Consider the following 21136-nt stretch of genomic DNA (forward strand, 5'->3'; position numbering starts at 1 on the left):
AACATCTTCATTAGCACATCAGAGTGGTTCTTCATATTTGAGTGAGGTTCTACGACCTCATATTCTCACTCACAAATGGGAGACAAGTGGTGAGATACATTTCAGATAAGAACAGCCCTGTTTGATCTCCAGGAGCAGAGGTCCTGCAGAATTCCTAACAACAGCCACAAATCTGCAGCAGAAGCAGCAGCAAGAATGTTACGGCCAGCTTTCAGAATAGCCGTGGTCGACTCCCATCTCAGACGGACTATTTCTGGCCTTTACTTTCTGAAGGAAAAAACCCCAAGCATCTCCTGGGGTCACTACCATGTGTCAGGCAAACCAGTGAAGCAGTCTAATCCAGCAGTGTGTTTTCCTTGTTTTACTGTAGGTAAGCTGAAAGGTTTATAACCCACTGTACAATTGCTGAACACCAGCTGTTTGTCTTGTTTTACAGGTAACTCATCTCTGAAGGGCTCCACTTCCATTCCTCTTTTAGAAACTACTTATAGGTAGAGCTTTTCCTTCATAGAAAGAATTTTTGTTCTTTTCATTCTCCCCATCTGTCAGAACCCAGGACATTCCTCTGGCTGCCCTGGAGGACTTGAGACGCTGGCAGGGGGCTCAGAGACCCTGTCAGGGAGTCAAAGACACCTGTGCCTTTGATTTTAACCCATGGAAACAATTACCAACTTTGTGTGAAGAGTTACAAGCCACAAGGGTTTGAATAGAATGATAGTGAATTTATCACCAGGTGAAAAAGTAGAATTTGGGGTTTTTAGAATGGGGGTTCAAGAGGCAAGATGGAGGAATCTGGGCATGTTCTGTCTTTCTCCTTCTCCTTCTTATGCTCCATCTTTTGCTGTGATGGTGGCACTTTTGGATTGGTTTAGAGTAGAGACAGACTGTCTAACATAGGTGATAGGTACTGGAAAATTACTGTAAATAAAGTACACGTAGTTTGTAGTATAAAAAGGTAACACTGCCCTGAGGGCAGTCAGTGTGCCTCAACCCGACCTGCTGGACAGACCTCAACGGGTCAGAAAGACAATGTATTAGATAAGAGAAAATAAACAACCTTGAAAACCAGAGCTGAGGAATCCTGAATTCTTCTTTGGTCCCAGGGCTGGGATAAAGAGACTTTCTAACACCTCAGGGTCATCTCGACACCAGAGACCTCGTCACTCATCTCCAATTCAAACATAGTTCTCCATTTTTGCATTTCATTTCAGTGTTCATTTCCCCCACTCCTGGAGACATATTTAGATTGTACTAATTACCCAAGTCCAGCTAGGTCAGGGTGTTGTGTCACTGGCTCTGGGCTGGGCTGAGGAATGAGTTTGCTGATGGGTCACCTGCAATGGTGGTTGTTGGGACTGATTGCCAAGTTTGCCTTGGAAACCTGCCCTGCAGTTCCACTGTCAGAGAAAACACATTATTCTCCTTCACCACTTTTCTGCCCTGAAGCTAACAGAGGGACACCAACATTTGCCAGCAGCAATCCCACCTGTCTCTGACAGCAGGAAAGGAGCAGTCAAAGCATTGGGGATCAACTTTCCCAGGATTTAGTATGCATTGCTAGTATTTCACTAGGTAACCTGTGTGCACTTCAGCATCCTTTCCCACAGTTGCAGCTTCCCAGGAGGAAGGAGCTGCTTTGCTGAGCAGACACATGGCACCCAGCACTGCTGGCAGAGCAGGAGCACATGGAAGTGCCTCCTCACCTTGGTGGGGTTGGTGGAATGGCAAATTGCTCACAGCTCAAGCAGCAGCGTGCAGACTGACAAGATCATTTTTTTGTTTACTAAACAATTAAACTCATTCACCAGAGATCAAGCAGAGCTGCACTGTCATTTGGCACAAAGCTGGAATAGTGGATGAGCCATCACCCACTGAGGCAGTGCAGCTCTCCCTTTCCTGTCTCCCAGGAGCTCCCAGGCAGCAAGCCGTGTCCTTATCGACTCCAGCTCCTTATTAATTCCCTATTGATCTGCTCACTGAGCACTAGGCAGAAATAATATTTTTATCTTCTGTGCTCTTGGCTGTGCTGCCATTGGATTGTGAAGCCTCCTGAGTAGCTTGGGTTTTCTGTAACCTGGGGAGGATGGATCCACCCACACTCACTGGGAGAGCAGGCACTCAGTGAGGGGTACCTGTGGGAAATCATGAAAGCTTGTTGTGAGAATGCCTCAGCTGCTGGTCTGCCTACTCCCTGACATGGAAATTTACAGAGTGGTAATTCATCTTTCCAGGTCAAGCCAGTGGCCAAAAATACCCTGAACCATCAAATTCTGCTCAGGATATTACAGCTACTCCTTCCTTCTCTCTAATCATGGAGATTGGTCTACAATCAGAGCAGTCTGTGAGGAGCTGGTGCCTGTGAAGATGGGGAAACAGCTCTATAGACATAGCAGCTATTTTCTGTGATACCTGGGCATGCTCTGGCACTGTATCCAGCTGAGGCTGCCTGTCCCACACCCAGCAGCTTCTCCACTGCTTCAACACAGCCCCCAGATGCAGGCACCCAGCTAAGAGAGGCTGCAGGGGTAACACACAAACCCTGGCACTGCAGGAAGGGTCTGTCTGTCTGAGGGGAAAACACAGACATCACAGAATGGCATTCTCAACAGAAGAACACAGTGCACTTTTTACTTACACTGTTCTATTGCTCATTACACAGACCCCAGATAATTTCCCTGTGCCAGAGGGGAGAAGAAGGAGTAAATATTAGGAAAATGTAAGTGCAGAGATGCAAAGTGGCAAGAACAAGTAGTGCAGCTTCCCAGTGATGGAGACTCCCAACTTCTGGCCTGCACTTTTGGGTCAAAAAGAGAATGTGCAAGATGACTTTCACTTTTCCAAACTGCCAGCTAATGCTGAAATTCCTGAAGCAAGTCGAGTGCTAGCACCAAGCACCTAGAGAAGAACAGGGCTGGCTCTGTGGGGCTCCCAGCCCCAACAAGGCTTCAGGTGCTCTATAAACACCATCAGCATGAACAGTGCTCTGTAATACAGTGGAGAAAATGTTTGCAATCAGTTCTCAAAACAGACACTCTCATAATTGAAATACTGCAGAGCAGAAAACAGCATTATAATTACAATAAATGGGTGCTGCTGAGTTAGAGAAGATCTTTTGTCTGCAAGTCCCATTTACACAAGCAGAGGCAATGGTGGTAGGAGCAGTTACATTACTCTGTGCACTCCACTGCAGGGCTTGGATAATTTTTGTCAGTCCCTCTTCTTTTTGACTTGCAATGGGCTTTACTGGTAACTTGGAAGAAGTTCAAAGACTAGATACAGGAACAACTGGAGGACTGCAAAACTTTGTGATGCTGAAAAAACCAGCACCTATTAAGCAGCAGGTTAAGGGAGGAGTTGATCACTCTACAGAAAACAGAATTTTGGTAATGGGATCTTCAGTGTGGCATTGAAAGGTGTAAACAAATTCAATGACTGGAAGCTGATGTCAAACAAACAGTCTAAAAATAAGGGAGGACATTTTCAACAGCCAATGTAATTAACCTTCAGTACCATTTACTGATGGTTGTGCTGGATTTTCCATTGCTGGAAACTTTAAAAAAATAGAAGGCTTTTCTAAACAACTTCCTAAATGCCCAGCATGGCAAAACAGAACAGGATGTTGCTCAAAAAAGTTGAAAATTGCCTTCACCCAGGTTCACTCCCTCCTCAGTGACAATGAACTCCTGTCCTCACAGGTCAGCCTGGGTGGGCTAGGAGCCCTTGGAGAGTTTTTATCATAACCCTGTCAGCTGGCCAAAAGACGAAACATACATGTAATTTCTGGAGTTTTCTGTCACATCATATGTCAGGAAAGAACATTTCTTCCACCTCCTGGCATGCCCTACGGAGCTGAGCTCTGCCCTTGCTGTCTGTCAGAGCCACTCTTGACCTTGCCAGTCCTTCCCAAACATGCTTCCATTCCTGAAAACACTATCTGTGCGCTCCATGCTTGCCACCACACCATCCCCCAGCCCTTTTCCTCGCATTCATCCCCCAGAGGGGCTTGTTCTTTCTCCCAGGTCCCAAGAAGCAGAGGGGAGAGGTTTGGGGATCTAGGGTGAGCTGCTTGATGCCCTGAGCACTGCCTGGGGAGCAGCTGAGCTGCACGAACAGCAGGGAGGAGCAGCAAGGGGAGGGAAGCTGCTCACAGGGAGTGACCCCATCTGTGTGTGAAGGGAGGGTCCTCCACAGCTACCACAGGACGTGTCCCACATTACAGCCCAGCCCTGGGCCCTGATTTACCATTCATCTACAACAAGGCAATTCATCCTGCTGCCTCAGCTTCCCCCTGCACGGAACCTCAGCAATGGTATCTGCCCTCTTACTGCACAGGAGCACTTTCAGGATCAATTAGTTTAGCATTCATGCAAAGCTCTGTGGACAGAAGCCTGAACACAAGCAGTAAGTACCATTATTGTTACTGCACTTCAGATGGCTACTGCACTGACATTTTCCAGGCATGCACCATTAACAATTTACAAAGATAAATGGGCCAGGAACCTGAAAATGCATTTAGGACAACTACCTCCTGCTTACCAGCATACATTCAGCTGTGTAAATGACACCTCATCGCTCAACGTGTAGCTATGGTAACATTTCTATCTCATGTACTGAAGTGCACACACACTCACACGTGGAGTTGGAGGGAAGCCAGGCTACCTCATTTCATGACACACAAACACGAGCCAGGGAACTTTCCCAGGCTCCCAAAGCCAAGCTGCTCCCACGGAGCCAGGGAGGAGGAGCAGCCAGCTCACCCCATGCCTATCAGGAAGGAGAAGGGTTAACAGCAGGAGCCCCCCCAGGCCCTGAGGGACTTACTTGAGAGCAGTTTTGTAGTGGTAGATTGCTTCAACGTTTCGGCCCTGGTCTTTCAGAAAATTGGCATAGTTGTAGTGCACCTTGGCGTTGTGGGGCAGGGTCTTCACTCCTGAGCTGTGAGGAGGAACAGAAGCAGGACACTGTGAGCAGCCAGGTCACCCCACCCTCCCCTGGGTCCACCTTCTCCTGGCAGTGCCTCCCTTCTCCTGAAAAGCTTGCTGGTATTCCCAGCCACCTCCCGTGCATTTGTGCCAGCACAGCTCATGTTTGAACTCCCAGCTTGTCCCCTGTGCCAAGTGCCCCGGGCAGACATAAATGTGTGGCAGCAATTCAACTCATCCTGGTGGCTGTCACTGCAGGCGCTTCCAGCAGCAGCACTGCAACGCTCCCTGTGGCCAGAGGCCGCTGTGTTCTAAAATCTGAATTACTAAACTGAAAGACCAAAACCTAAATGGTTAATATTTAGAGGGAAAGCATGCAGTACTTCCTAAAAACAGGGTCCCTGCTTAAACCTGAGTGTCATGAAGCATCTTATGAAAATCTTGATTTAAACCTGGCACTGCAGATACCAGGAAGAGGGTATCTTTTCCATGTGCATCAGCCACTAAATGGAATGCATGGCATACTCCAAGTACCAGCACACGTGCACTGCTTAAGGCTGAGCAGAGTGTGCCCAGGGGGTGAGGGCTAATGGGGACTCCAACCCTTAGGTGGCAAAATAACACTCTGGCATTGTAATACATGACTGAGGAATATCTGGCTGCACAGCCACCCCATCCCTCCCCTGTGTCTCCCCTGCCACTTGTAGGCTGAACTCAACATTTGGAATTAATAATGAGGGCACAAAGACAAAAGCAAGCATATGCTTATTCACTTAATTGAGAGCACAGAAAGCAAGGTACACCTTGCACAGCCAGAGGAAATGCTGCTTCAAGGTTAAACAGAGAAAGAAATCACAGGAGCACGTACACTGTGGAAACATTTCCCCTGCAAGAATCCTGAGAAGTCAGTGCTCTGTTTAATGGGGGAATCCTTTCCAGCACATAAGCAGGGGCTCTCTGAGGTAATGGGAAATAAGGATGGATGAATCTGTTCATGTAAAAGCAGACAAAGTGCTGTTTCTTGCTCACAAGCAGATTCCTGCCAGCTGCTCTCTTTTCTACTCCCAGCATCTCGAACCCTGCTACCTCAGGTAGGAAAAGCAAGGACTAGAAAATTCCCAGGTCTTGTTGCTTTGCCTTGCCTGCCTCTCCCATTTAACTCTGGTTAGCACAGAAGTCAATTGTAATGAGACAGGGTCACAGGCAGCCCCTGCTGTGGGGTGCACACTCTCCTCTTGCATGGGAAAAATGCGCCCAGAGCTGCAGAAACCCTTTGAGGGGGATTTCACTGCAGAACAGCACTGAGGAACTGCAAATATGGTATTCTTTTGGTTATCTGCAGCCAGTGGCATCCAGCATCACTAACACCTACTTGTGAGAGCTTCCAAAGCTTCGCCCACAACTGCCTCGCAGAGCTCAGCTCAACACAGCCACGGTTTGCCTTCTAAAATTAAAAGTACACCTTGCATTTGGCTTCCTAATCATCAGGTATTTCCAAATTACTTACTGGGAGCACTACAGGAATAAGACATTTTGTGACTAATCGCTGAATTAAATCAGTTAATTGATGCTATTCTTAAGAGAATGATTTTCTATATTAGTTTTCACAAAGATATACTGCACCAGCAGCAAGTAATGTGTGACTGCTACGGCTGTGTTAATTTCCATTGGCCTTGGGAGCTATTAACTACACACTTACAACCTCTGGGCATTACTGGAATATTAATTCTTATACAGAGAGGGTTTCATTACATCAGCATCAGTGTTACAGGCACAGACATGGCACTCAAAACTGCTGCTCCCTCAGAGCTACGTGCAAGGAGCTGCTCTGCTACAGGCTCTGCTGAAACAGAGCAGGCTGAGCTAACAGTGAGGAGTGCATTACACATGCACCAGCACTTCAGTTCTAACGAGATACAGGTTTAACAGCAAGATACATACATTTAAGTATTTTAATTCTGGGCTGTTTTCCTTTAAGTAGAATTTATCACTAATTCCGCTGGTCGCATTTATTAGAACATCACTAATAAAGCTTCTTGCTTTATTAGTGTGCTTCTGCTGGTGGCAGGGGTGACACAGGAAAGGCAGAAATGGGTTTGGGTTCTTAAGATGCTCTTTTCTGCATCACACTGACCTATTTATTCTCCTCACACGGGCAGGGAGGGGGAATGTTTCATTTTGCAAATGCATGTAGCAATGACTGAAGCTGCTTGGAGCCTCTGCACTGGGGGAGGCAGCAAACACAGCACTGGATTCAGAGGGGAATTTTCAGGAGAATTTAGGAGTTAACACTCCTGCCAACTGGTTCCTGACCAGTCGAGAACGCTGTTTGCTCATTGACAGAGGAAACAATGATGTCCACAGTGAAAGCCAAGAAGGAAAGGGTGGAGTATAAATAACAAAGCAGAACAAAATGTTTTTCCATTTCTGCTTCCCACAAGCTCCCAGTCTCTCACAATTTCAGTACAATTTTCCAATGTGCTTTTCCAAACTCTCCTGTTTCCCTGTTCCCCAGCCTGTCACACACATGCCCTTCTGAAAACCTACAGCACCAATCTGGCTCCAGCCAGAAACGAGCCCCCTGACACTGGACGTCACTTCTCCTGAGGATTTCCTTCCCTTCTCACTTCTACGACAGCAGTAAGCAACAGAAATGGAAAATAAACAATAGGCAAACCTTTTTACGTAACACTTCCTCCCCAGGGGAAAACAAAAAGCCTATTAGCCATAAATCAGGGAAATTAAATGCCACTGGTATTTTCCAGCCTCAAATACCAGCATCATCCAAGTTCTACTTCAGCTGGAAAAAAGCCCTGTGATCCCCTCTCTTGTTCTCCTAAGTGCATGTTCTGCTCTACAAGGTGACTGGGTGCAGAGCTGAGGCTTCATTGATTTTCTGTGACATCCATATGAAAAGTGCTCAGTTTAGAAGAACATGAGACCACTCCTGCCTCAGCAGGAACCCTGGGAAACCGATGGTGTCTCCTCTGCTTTGGGAATCATTATCATCCACAAAGATTCTCTACAACAAATTATTCTCTGGATGACACAAACAACCACCTCCCTTGGTCTCCTACCCTTGTACTAATTTCACAGATATCTGTGTTGGGCCATATTAAACTATAGAAGATGCCCCAAATGCAATGGGACTCGCTCTTTTCAGCTCTGCCAGCTTTCAGAATTAAAAAAAATAACACAGCAGTAAATGCCACTTTTGGGCTGGAGCAAATTCCTGAAGTCAGCAGACCTGGCTTGGGAAGGGGAGCTGCTGACTAAGAAAGCATCATTTTTGTACAGTTCCTTTGCTGGTTACAGCTGGGTTTCCAGGCACTGTCACAGACGCGGGCAGCGCGTGCGGACGCTTTCCAGGAGCAACAGGAAACATGGCAGCCTGACAAGCCTGGAAAGGTCAGTGCAGAGGATGCAGAGATCGGCCCACAGCTCTCCCCTCCCTCTCCCTGGCTTTAGACATTAACGCTGACCACAGTTTGAGTCTGACCTTCTGGCCTGTGCATTCACTCTAGAGGGCAGTTCCTTAAATAATTAACAAATGAGTCCTCCCTGATCACCTGCCAACACAGGAAGACAAACTGCTTGGGGCTTCTAGAGATGTCTTGGAATAATATGCCTCAAATATCTCTCTATGTATTTGGCCACTTCTGATACTTGTGGTTTACTTGCTTCTCATTTAGCCCTTGCACGCAGGCTTGTGCATGCATGTGGAGATGCATCACTTCCTCAGACAGCAGCAGCCTGCCCCACACTGCTGCTTTCAGCCAGCACCCAGAAACATTTCTGCACCCACAAAACTCGGTCCCTGGGCTGAAGACTGAGTGGCCACAGTGGCCCAGAGCTGGCAACAGTGTCAAAATGGTGTCAGTTTTAAGAAAGGGATGGAATGGGGTACAAGCACAAAGCTAGGAACACATTGAGTATACAAACATCTCCAGGACCAGCATAGAAAAAGCATATTTAACAGAACAGGCCTTTTAAAACCAAGGGAATTGAGACAGATCAATCCTGCAGAAACAAGCAAACAGAGGCACAAAAAGTAGAGGTGAGAGAAAAAAAAGAACTGAGAGGAGGGAAGAAGTAGAAATTAATTAAAGCAGCAACTGGAGAAAGAAGAATGAGGAACTAGGATTGTGAGTAAAGATTCTCCCAGCACACACTTCTTAAAAAAATTCAATACACACAGAGAATACCAAGTAAGGTTGATTATGTCTCCTTTCCTACATCTATAGATTTGCTCTGTATCCTCCTCCTATTCTGTCCATTAAAATTTATTGTTGTTTCACATATCTCCATCTACTTTTCCCTCCTCTCCTCATCAGCCTCCTCCTTCTTCCCCACAGGGGAGATCTCTCATTCCTGGAATGACATTATCTTCTTGCTATACTATTCTTCTTTTGCATTTCCTTCCCATCAACAAGGAGGGTCCTACCACATTCCAGACTTGTGAGAGATGTGTAACACCTATCAAAGAAGATCTTAAAAAGACAACAAAAAGGCCAATAAGGGTAAACAGCACAGTGAAGACAGCTATGAGAAATGAAAACCATTCTTTAAAAAGGAACAGCTACAGAAGGAAAAAGGAAAGGAGCATAAACATCAGCCAGTTAAACATAAACCATAATTAGGCAGACCAAAAGAGATTTAAAGAAAAACTTGCTAAAGCTATCAAAGCTAATAATGGAATACATCAGATAGAGGAAACCTGCCAAAGATCCCCTAAGGCAAATAGATGATGGAGGTCTAAAAGTAGTGCTTAAAGAAGAAAAGACCACAGCAGAAAAGCTACATGGATTCTCTGCACCAGTGCTGCTAGAGGGAAACCGAAGGAGCTGCCACACAGGAGCCTTTCCTCACAGGGCAAGACTCAAGAACTGTCTCTGACTGAAGTGGCAGTAAAAGAGGCTTTAAAGCAAATCAACACCCAGAACAGTTATGAATCCATTGGGCCTGGTAGAATGCATCCAGAAGAAATCAAACAGGCAGCTATTAGCTGCGGTAGGTAGCCTATAATTTAAATGAGACTGGCACTAGGGGAATGGAAGTTGATGAACGTGACTTCATTTGGCTCCAGGGAAGGGATCTTGAGGGAGAAACAGACCAGAAAGTGTGATTTTCACTTCAGGTAATTTGGGGAAAACCATAATAAATTGTAATTCTAGCACATTTCTGGATAACTACAGTCCAACAAATAATTAGCCTTGCATACTGCAGAAAGAAGTTATTTGGGAAGCTCTGCTGGTGTTTTATAGACTCAACAGGTATATACATGCTATTGAAACTATGGAAAGCCTTTCTAATTACCCAAATATAGCCCAGTCAATCAAAATCACATACACCAATGTTGAGCACTTAAATGCCCAAAAGGGCATCTCATATAAAAACCCTCACTAAAGACTTCCAATTTCTTCAAGGCATCATGGAGTAAGAGGGGCAGATCCTCTCATGAATCAATACTTGGCTGAAAGACAGCAAGCAAAGAGCATGACTCTAGTTTTTATAGCTAGAGAAGAGTACAAGCAGGGCTCCCAGGAATCATGCAATGGCACCTGAGTTACTTCAGGTGTTCACAAAGGAGCTTGAAAAGAGGGGACACGTTTGCTGATGACACCAATGTGAATCACACTGCAAGACTTAACTACACCTTGTTGCAGAAGGATCTCACAATATTTCAATACTGGGGAAAAAGATGGCACAAGAAACAAAGCGTTGGTACAGACACAAGCATCAGAGTGTGTACACACACACTCCAAATCTGCACACTGATTGATGGCTAAAAACTTGGTGTTTCCAGGCACAGTAGGTGTCACGGAATTTGCATTGAGAGTGCTGTGAAATTATCAGTCACTGCTTAGGAGAGGTCATAAAAGACAAGCAGAAAATTACAAACTAGTAGAAGAAGAGAACAAAAACCAGAAAGAGCAGTCCTATGTTATTGTGCTGCAAAGGTGGTTCTGGCCCCTTTCTCAACAGGATGGATTCGAGTATGGAAGTATCCAGAGAAGACTGACAGGAGGAATCAGAAATGGAGAATAGCTTCCATGTGAGGGGAGTACAACACCAGCTGACTTCAGCTTGAAAAGGAGACAGCCTTAGGTGAGGACATGGAGCTTCAAGGCATGGAAATGCCTTCATCTAAGTGACAAGCTGATGGCTGCTCACAACTCATTCAGCACACCAGAACTAGGGGACACCAAACCAGATAATCAGGCAGAAGGCTCACAGCACACAGGGAAATCTTAGTGTGCACACTCTGTAATTTAACGACAGAGCCCAGCGCACAGGATGCTGTAGAAGCCAAAACTATAAATAGATTTGAAAAAGCAGTCAGAGACATTATGGAAGAAAAGTCCATCAGTGGCTGTTAAGAGCAAAAATAGCAAGTAACTCCTGACTCAGGAAGTCTTTAAACTGCAGATTACTGCAAGCTGGGAAAGAACTGGAGAGCAGCATTATTGTTGCTGGCCCTGTTCTTACAGTGCTTTTTTCAGCAGCTGCTGCTGATTGCTCTCAGGGGCAGGCCACAATACCAGGTGACCCAGCAGGAATTTAAGAGCTCTGCCATCCCCTCAAAAGCCTGGGGCAGACCTGTCTGCTGGTATTGTCCACAAAGAAGAGGGAAACAGCTCAAGCTAAGGCACTGAGCCCTGAGTACTGTCCTGGGCTACCCCAAGTCCCTCCCCGAGGTAAAGGTGTGTTAGCTCCGGCCCAGAGCTGAACTGCAGCAGGGGCACCACCTCAGAACTGGCAGTAAACAGTCACTCTGCTTTGAATGGAGGCTGGAAGGACAAAATTTCATTTGTATCCAATTAAGCAGACATAACTTTATCCCTCTCTTCTGCCACAAGACCCCATAGCACTCCATATTGTCCCTAGAATGCTCCTTACTAGAAGGAAATGTCCTCCTGTCACCTTCTACAGTTTAACATCATCATTCTTAAACCTGGGAGACCACACCTGTGCACAACACAACACCATATGATGCCTGCAAGCCTGCAAATGGAATTGTCAGATTCCCACCTCCCCTTCAGTAAGAGAGTGGTCCAACTTGGAAACCCTCCTAATTTCCTGCCAAGTGGCCAGGTCTGGATTGCTGTGTGAGTCCAGGCCAGTCACCATTGCTTGAACAGCAAACAGTGTTTGAGGGAGCCAGCAGGGAGCTGAGATTGGCTCAGTGGGTCAGTGTGCTGTTAACAGTGTCCAGGTTGTGGGTTTGATCCCATCCCTCTACGGGCCATTCACTTAAGAGCTGGGCTCAATGGTCCTTGAGGGTCCCTTCCAACTCAGAATATTCCACAAATCACTCAGAGGGGAGAAACCCCAGTTCCAGATTTTTTAACAAACAGCCCCACTAAAGAGAGCTCCAACCACTTCAGCAGTGTTTGCTGAAGACCAAAGGGTACACATAAAAAGCAATTTCATACTTTTAGTGCTGCATAAATTAAACTTTGCTCTGGCCAATCAGTTAGGAAATAAAGCTCAACCTGTGTGCAGATCACCTGCGTTTCTGCAATTACTTCACAATTAGACAACTGCTGAAAGCAGCTGGAGGCAAATGCAACACATTTTCTAGCAAAACACAAAATGAAACAGTCTGTTTCAATGCAAGAAAATACATAAATGAGGTTGTTAACAGAGCTGTTTGGCAAAGAGTAATCAAATAAAATGAAATATGGTACATTAAGTTTGGCACTTTGTGGCAGTTTATTTTTGTCATTAGAACATTGCTAAAGAAATTTCAGTATATTCAGTAGCGTTACTATGGCATTCTGGAGTGCTGCAAAAAACTTTTGCAGTGTCTTTAGAAACAAAAGCATAACGCTATCATTAAACCTACAGAATCAAAGTTATTTAAAAACAGCATGTCTTAAAAATGTGATTGTCAGAACCAAAGTTTGTCCATCAGCATGTAAACTGCTGACACCAGTTTTTGCACAGTTGTCACACACCAGAAAGTGCTATTTTATGGCAATAAAATGTTAATTAGATCAACACATCAATAGCACAACTTTTTCTAAAGAAAACTATTCCATGTAACAAAACTACTTTAAACAATATAAAAATGCAAGTATACTCCTGTGGTCACTCCTACCTGAAAAGGGATTCTCGTGACAGCCAGATTTCATTCTGTTTCACGGTCTTCCAAGAGAAGAGCAGCAGCAGCAAAGCAAAGAGGGTTGGAACAGTAATTCTCCATTTATTTAGCCACGTAGACAGCTTTTTTAGGCCGTGGACAAAAAGGATGCAGTACCCCATACTGTGGGGAAAAAAAAAAAAGGAAAGGCAAAATGTACCTAAAGTTATATTTCAAGTGTCTGGTTTATATGCAAGACCATCCACTATTGCATTTATTATACAATTACAGGGGATTTTTGGACTAATGATATTTTCTGGGCTAACAAACTTCAATTCAACAGCAGTTTTCCTCAAGTCACTACACAATTTCCAAATTAATCTAAATGATAGACCCGGATGCCAAAAGTACAGTCACATACATAATATAACCCAGCATAATGGTAGCTTACACCAGCCACAGAAGGCAGCTGCTTTTCTGAACAGCAAGCTAGGAAAGCACCATGTAATAACAGTAATACTGAGCACTACTGGAGCAGTGTGGAAATGACAGGCATTTTAACAGGGGGAAGCCTCCAAACAATCCCAGTGGTGGCTGCTATTAATTCCAGTTTACAAATTGAGAAGCTGAGGCAGGAGAGTGAGTGCTGTAGTCAATGCTGCTGCAGGAGCAGGTGACAGAGACCCCCAAAGGGCAGAAGTGCCTCTCTGGGTATTGCACTTTTACAGCAAGGCCAGCCCAGAAGAGCTGAGATGTGCTGGCAGATCTTCCTTGCTGCCCTCCCATGAACTGACACACAGCCACCTCCAGCCCCCAGCACTTCCATGGCTCTCCATGAATAACTACTGCGGCATTTTCACAAGCCAAATTTGGACTGAAGTTTTACTCCTGAATAAATTTACATCAATTTAGTAATTATTTACCTTAATACAAGGGTTATGTTAATTCCTCCAATGATGTCCCTCTGAGCTGGAAATTCAGTGCTTTTGGTTGCTGTACTTTATAGTCACTAATTCTACTTGCAATTTTTACAAGGAATTTAAATTTCTATTGCTCAACAAATTTCATTAGCTTATCTAGAACACTTCGGGTTACTTAGCACCTGATTTAGTGTTAGACTTAAAGCCTATCTTAGTCCAGGCAGCTCTCTGTGATGAAATAAGGGAGCAGAAGGCTCTCAAATAACACTTGGGGATGATCAATAAACAGGGACAAAAGCACAGCACAAACACTGGCACCCCTTGAACCCCAGCTGAATCCACATTTAAAAGCAGGCAGATCATTGAGAGATCACTGCACCTGCCCACACTCTGGACAGACCTTTACAGGCTTTCCTGGTCTGTACAGAGATATTGGAGCAACTTCCCAGTAAGAAGGCTACGAGGTAAGAAAAACCAGGAACAAAACTCCCCTGTCAGAGGTGACCTTGCAGGCAAGCATGCAATATGGTGAAAGTCAATGTGGAAATCAGAAAAAGGAAAATGCTCCATATTTGAGAAGCTCCGTGTGTGCTTCTTGGCATGGTTTCCCTGCCCTCCTGGAGAGCTGAACATTGCTATTGCTTAGGCTTCCCAAGGATGGAGAAGGACAAGAATTCTTCCTGTCACTGAGGAGAAAACCTGCCTTTCTTGCACATACTGATTAGCAACACTGCATTGTCTCTGGCACAGTACAGGTGCCTTACAGAAGACTGAGAGAACTACAGACATACGGGGCAAATCCAGAGACAACATCAGATCTGCTGGTCATTCTGTTTCACTTCTTCACTGCTGTTTTTGAGTTCTCCCATTCTTCAGAAGTGGCAACCTATATATTTATGTTATTTATGCTTGCACTTTGCTGTAACACATTTCTTGTTGTACTTGTGCTGTTTTTTTCATGAACTCTTTTGCACATATATATTTATTGCACCTACATTAACTGCAACCAACATTTAGAACTATAGAGTTGTTTATGCCAAACAATCCAGCCTTTACAGTTATTGAGCCCTACTTTAAAACCTCTGAAAAGCTAATATCAGTAATAATCCCTCCCTTTCCAACAAGAAATGCCTCAAAAGTCTGCAGATGGTTTTCACTCTGTTATTTTTCCTTTCCTCAATTTTATCCTTCCCTTGGAATTAATTATCTGAAATAAATATTATTTAATTGCTTTAGCACAAGGCCATTTTCAAAGTAATTTCCCTATACCCTCATGCATTCAAGAACAGACCCTTCCTACAGAAACAAAAATGCAAAAGTCAATGTCTTGGTATTTATGTCAAATCCTGTCCCAGCTGTTGGGAATTTCTGCCTTAGCAGCAGTACTCAGGCTGAGGCACAGTCAGCATCACATTACACCTCCTCCAGATCCTGTGATCTGCTCTAAACAAAACAGAATGTGCACAGCAATGCATTAAAGCATCTGTCCAAAAACCATAATTATATTACTATTGTTTCCTAGTTCCAAAGCCACATAATCTGTCATACCTTACTTCACTTGTTTCACACTAGACCCAACAGTCCCAGCACAGAAATTAACTTTATCACAGTGACCATTTTGAACCAGTGAAGCACCAAACCTGCAAAGATGGAGCTGCTGCAGCAGCGACCTACCCTGACAGTCACTGCACCTGGAGAGCTCCCCCCACCCCAGGTTCATCCCTCTTCCCTTGATCCCGGCCTCACCAGGCTTCAGAGGAGCCCTTTGAAGCTGCTCTGACTTTAATCCAGCCAGCAGCAGCCCCAGCAGTTGTAGCCTGGTGGAAAGAGCCCGTGCAGGTGAGGCTGCACTCGAATGATGAAGGGAACTTGCCAGGTAATGCCTCCTCTGTGGTTAATTCTGCTGTGACCCTGCCACTGCCTACAAACACAGAGAACATTTCCAACAGATTTGCTTTTCTTCTCAGAGTGATGGGGGACTTGACTCCGTAACAAATCTTACCACTGGCCCGCCAGGAAATCAGGTTTTACTCACACATACAGGAAAAAAATAAAAAGAAAATGTCTCAAAAGGACCTTTCATCAAAGACTTGTTTGCTGCCTGAAAAACTCACCCTTAAGTACTACATTCCAGACATCTCTGTAGCTAACTGCATATATATTGAGGATGCAGGGTTTTGGGTTTGGGGGTTGTTTGGTATCTTAGTTAACTCTAGCATTTCCTAGGGAGGGAAACATTTCTCCTGAAGAGCTTTTCTCTCAGCATCGCCACACAAGCACTTTTCTGAAATACTTTGCAGCAAAACCAAAACAATAGGAAACAAGCAAAATCCCCAAACCACCTTCCTAAATCCATTTTCCACTGGATTATTGTAAAACTGCTAGGCTTTTTTTTCTTTTCTTTTGGCTTTTGTAGGATAAGCAACAGCCTGCTACAGCAGTGAGAAGTCCATGCCACCTTGGTCCCTGGGGCCCTGAGAAACAGCCCACCAAGTTCACATGGCAGTAGATTTCATGTGGGCTCACAATGAGCATGCATTACAGGAGAACCTGTAACTTCAGGAATTCCATGAGGCAGCAGAAAAGCTGGGCAAATGGACAAACAAGCCAATGGTTTCATGACTCCTCACGGTTTCAGACTCCTGCAGTTTTAAAGTGGCGCTTTAGGCATGCCCTAAATCACAGCAAGGGCTGAGGGCCAGGCAGCCCAGCAGGGAAACCCTCTGTGCCACTGCCATGTGATTCTGGCAGACTGCACACAGGGAGCTGGGCGATGACACAATTTTGTCCATCATTTCTGTGGTTTGTTAATATCGTTCCACCTGTAAGCAAAGTGATAGGAGGCACAAGCAGATGGGAATGCAGTGGCATATAGACCTTATTTCCCATGGTGCTCTATATGCATTGCCCTATTAAAGCTAGAGCTACAACAGCACATATTTAATATCTGCAAACACATCTTGGCTAATTAGATTGGAAATTCAACCTTTCCTTTGGCCATTACAGCTCCTTTCCCATGGCAAGGCTGTTCCTGAGGGTGCTTGTTTCTCCCTTTTCAGTAAAAGTCAGGAACGGTTTCACTGCATTTGGCTCTTGTGGTGATGGCATTTCATCAAAGCCACATGTGCCACAGCTCTGGATTATCAGGATGCTCTGCTATAGCACTCTGCCTGCAGCAGAAACCATTTTACCTCCTTCAGGAGTTGCTTGGAGACCTGCTGCTGTGGAAAACTCCTGAAAAGCAAGGCATGTTCTGGTCATGCTTTCTGCTGCATTTTCCAAGTTGTGGCTTTGCACAGTGCATGGTCAGAGCAGGCTGAGAACTGAAGTTCTGAGAGAACCAGCCTGGACACCAGCAGCTGCAGTTCCAGCCTCTTCTAACTCACCCAGGTAGGACTGGAAAAAGGAGTTTAAAAAGGGTGGTAGAAACTATGCAGAAAAGATGCTTTCCTCACACTTTTTAATGGTAATTTTGTGGATGTCAAATCTTGTGAACTAGCTGCTTGGGGTTTTTAAAAACTGATTTAATCTCAACTACACAAATGTAAACTTGGAGTAAATCCACTGATTTCATCAAAGCAGTTACTCCAGATTTCATAGCTCAGCCTAGATAAGAATCCAGATGCATCCATGCATACATATCAGTTTGGGAAAGAGTTGCCTACAAACAGCCTGTGGAAGCATGGAAGAAACACTGCTGTGTTCAGGGGCTGCTAATGCAACAAAAGGGATTATATCAAAAGTATACTGAGACCAGAAAATGCACTTGGCTTCAACATTTCACCCAGGAGGCCCTTTCTGGGCTGCAAAACTCCTTCTTGATTTCCAGCACTTATTTAAGATGACTCCCTCACCCTCCATAAAAATCAGCCCTCGCTTCCAAGCTGCTCTGAGGCAAGTTTAACCCTTGTGCTCTTGACTAAATGCATGATGCCCTTCAGAGAGCAGCGAGCACAGCCCTCCAGAAAGACTCTGCCTGCTGCCAGCTCCAAATGCTGAACACAAACATTCGGATTCTCTCACTTTTAGAGCTCCCCACAAGTTTCTAAGCCTCAGTACCACACGTATATTAGCTGGCACAACACACTTCACATGCTCCCAGTCCCAGCTCCTCCAGCTCTGCAGCCTGAGCAGAGCAAAGGCACTGAGAGGAAGAGGCAAAGGCAGCTGAAATGCAGCTTGCAGGCAGAGCTGTTGCTGCAGGGGAAAAGACAGCTCATCCCTGCAAAACTCATCGGCTCTGCTCACACTTCTCTAATGGAGAGTAATTGATTGCAAAAAACACGCTTGGCATGCCCCGGGGGCTGCTCCTGCCTCACTGCAGCAGCCACATGTGGAAAGGAGTGCTGGCAAAAATCAGCATAGCCACGGTGGTTCTTTCTGCCCCAAAAAGCACTCTCAGGCTCGCAGCTCCAGCGATGAGCTGTGCTGGCAGAGCAGCAAAGATGCTGCTTTATTACAAATGTCAAGTTTTTCAAGGTTGGAGCTGTTTGGGCCAAAAAGAATTCTGTCCTTTTAAAAGAATGTTTCCATCTGGAAATAGAGTGCACTTGTATGTGCATGCAAGGTTGCACTTGGGTCATAAAATCACAGAAACATTAAGGTTGGAAAAGACCTTCAAGATCAAAAAAAAAACCAAATTAAAAAAACCCCAAACATCACCCAAAAGAACCAGAAACTCAGAAGCTGTGGCACTTCCTGCAAACTGGATCACCTGGATTCAAAGCACTGTGCCAGGTCAGTCTCAGACCTGGGGATGCAGGTGGCTGCACATGGAGGGTTTTGAGTCCTCAAAATTCCCCAGCCATGAGAGCCCTCGTGCTGATCTGGAATAACCACACTCCACTGGCACAGGTTTTCCCGAAATTCAGAGAAGTTTACCTTGCACTGCCAAGTTTGCTGCTGGATTGAGACTTGGCCTTGCAGCTGGTACAAGGACAGCCTAAACCCAGCAAGTTACAGGCTAGAAAATGTAACAAAAGGGCAAGCATGGCCTAGGTCAGGTCTAGATCAAACTGCCACCACCGAGTGCCCCAGCAGGGGTTTAGATCAGCACTATTTATCCCAAAAAGGTGCTGGGGGGTGTGGCAGATAAACCTTGATGTCCCAACTCTCAGATGGGTGTCCCCTTCCAAAGGGGCACTTCTGGACTGCTCTCTCCAGCCATCCTTTTTGTTGTCCATCTCCTTTTGACTGTAAACTTCAGCTTGCATTGGAGAAGTCTTTTGTTTCTAATATTTTTGTCTAAAGCTTCACTACAGTCAGCATACCTTGGGTTAACTACAACAAGGTATTTTTCACAGGATGATGTGCGTATCAAAGTACCAAAACTTGCTGAACCAGATGGCACTAGAAGGGAAAAATCTGTTTAACAGTCATGTTTTGGACTAAATGTCCAAAGACAAGGAGGATGTAAGGTGTGTGTCTGTGCCACAGAGTAAGCCAGCAGCATTCACTGGCACTGAATTTTGGGAACAATGGGAAAAGCATTGTTCAAACTGCCTCTCTCTCAGTAAGGTTGACATGGAATTGATATAAATTTTTTTCTTGGTCACTAGAGGTTTTGAAAGACTTCAGGAAGACCATCAAGATATAATAGTTAACATACCAAAAAAATCCCACTGGAAAAAAAAAAAATCTCTACAGCTTGGAAGTATCAGTGTGACAACCAAGAACCAGCAACATACTTAACTTATACTGAGCCTGCTGAATAAAATACCAAATTTTCACTGGAATTAGCAGGCTTTTCCTGGAATAAAGTCTGCAGGTCATAATACAAAGGCATAGCAAACTATAAACACTGAAAAAATATATCTAACTTGGAAAGGTACCTTATGAGTTAGTGCTAAGACTTTGTCACTGGCTCTAAATTAAAATCTGTGTAGGCCTGTACTAAAGGTACTTAGACATGATCAGCCAAGTAATCAAAGTGATTTACCTATACTAGCAATGTGATCCTCTAGGCAGAACGTGATGTAATTCGAGAAAATGCAGGAACTTTTCCTTATTAGAGAGAAAATATGGACTAGAAATTAATGATTTCACTAACCCTTGAATAGCTATTCAACATTTGGACACATTTCCACTTCATTCCAAAAAGTCACGTGATAAACAACACCCTTCATTAGAGTGCTGGAGTCCAAGATTTCACATCCAACAGATTTCTACCTGAAATATTTATAGGTAATATAGAAACCTTCCAGGCTTCTCATTCTATATGAATTATGGAAAGAAAACATTTTATAAATGAAAAATCCAATATAATTCCATGAGGATTCCACAGAAATTTCCCTACATCTTATATACTTCAGTGGAGATGGGTCTGCATACTACAGTTTTAATTTAAATACTATCATAACTTCTGGAATTCCATAATAAGAAATAATTTCCCATACAGTTCCATCACAAGTCTCCAAAAACTCCAAAAATATAAGAATATTATCTATTAAATTTCACAAGGCATCATCTTAAGGCCAATGTATTACCTTGTAAATAAGAATCCACTTTTAATCAACATGGCCAAGTAGATTACTTCCACAAGATGACATTAACCTATTATTTTTAAAACCAATATCTTTACCTACCTCTGTTTTTCAAGAGAAGAATAAATGCATTTGAAGGTTTTCCTTTAGGTTAATCTATCACAACAAAAACCAGAAATCTTTGCACTATAGCCATTAGTGCCCATAACTCCACAAAAATATAGCTTTTTCCTGTACATGCCCAAAACACAACACATTTCTCAAAAGCACATTTTAAATTTAGTTAAAATAACTCAATACAGCAGCCTAGACCAAATATGCCATTAGCTCATCTTTTTCAGCTTTGCAGAATCATTTCAGTTTTTTATTCCTACATCTTTACTGCCTTTTGCCAAAATATATGGCACTGGCATCTCAGCATTTCTTGCCTGCATTAACAGAGGTTGGCTGCTTTGATTTCTCCTTGAAGTGTTTGATAGGGATGGGGCAAGCCTCCAAAGGCAGGAGCTGGAGTTCGGACACGCATCTGCAAGGGAGCTGCTCATGGCATTTAGCCTTTAGAAAAGAGTTATTTCTCATTTATTAATGAGAACTCTCTCTGCCCCCTTTTGAAGGGCAGAGTGGAGTTATTATCCCTGTTTCACAGATGGGGAAGCAGCACTGGGGTCACTTGCCCCAGTTGAAGTCCCAAGCACCTCGCCTCCAGCCAGTTTTTGCAGGGTGATG

General features: G+C 44.4%; 1 protein-coding gene across 1 annotated transcript in view; it reads right to left on the reverse strand.

The window, feature by feature from the left end:
• The window catches only part of TMTC1 (transmembrane O-mannosyltransferase targeting cadherins 1), a 141507-nt gene that overhangs the window by 37560 nt on the left and 82811 nt on the right, over positions 1 to 21136 (reverse strand). Inside the window, exons 10-11 of the mRNA XM_030959317.1 lie at positions 13027 to 13191; positions 4822 to 4935 (exon numbers count right to left, since the gene is read on the reverse strand). Coding sequence (XP_030815177.1) covers positions 4822 to 4935; positions 13027 to 13191 — 279 coding nt within the window. The remainder of the gene's footprint in view (positions 1 to 4821; positions 4936 to 13026; positions 13192 to 21136) is intronic.

Source organism: Camarhynchus parvulus, chromosome 1A, assembly GCF_901933205.1.
Source record: "Camarhynchus parvulus chromosome 1A, STF_HiC, whole genome shotgun sequence".
In the NCBI taxonomy this organism is placed as follows: domain Eukaryota; kingdom Metazoa; phylum Chordata; class Aves; order Passeriformes; family Thraupidae; genus Camarhynchus; species Camarhynchus parvulus.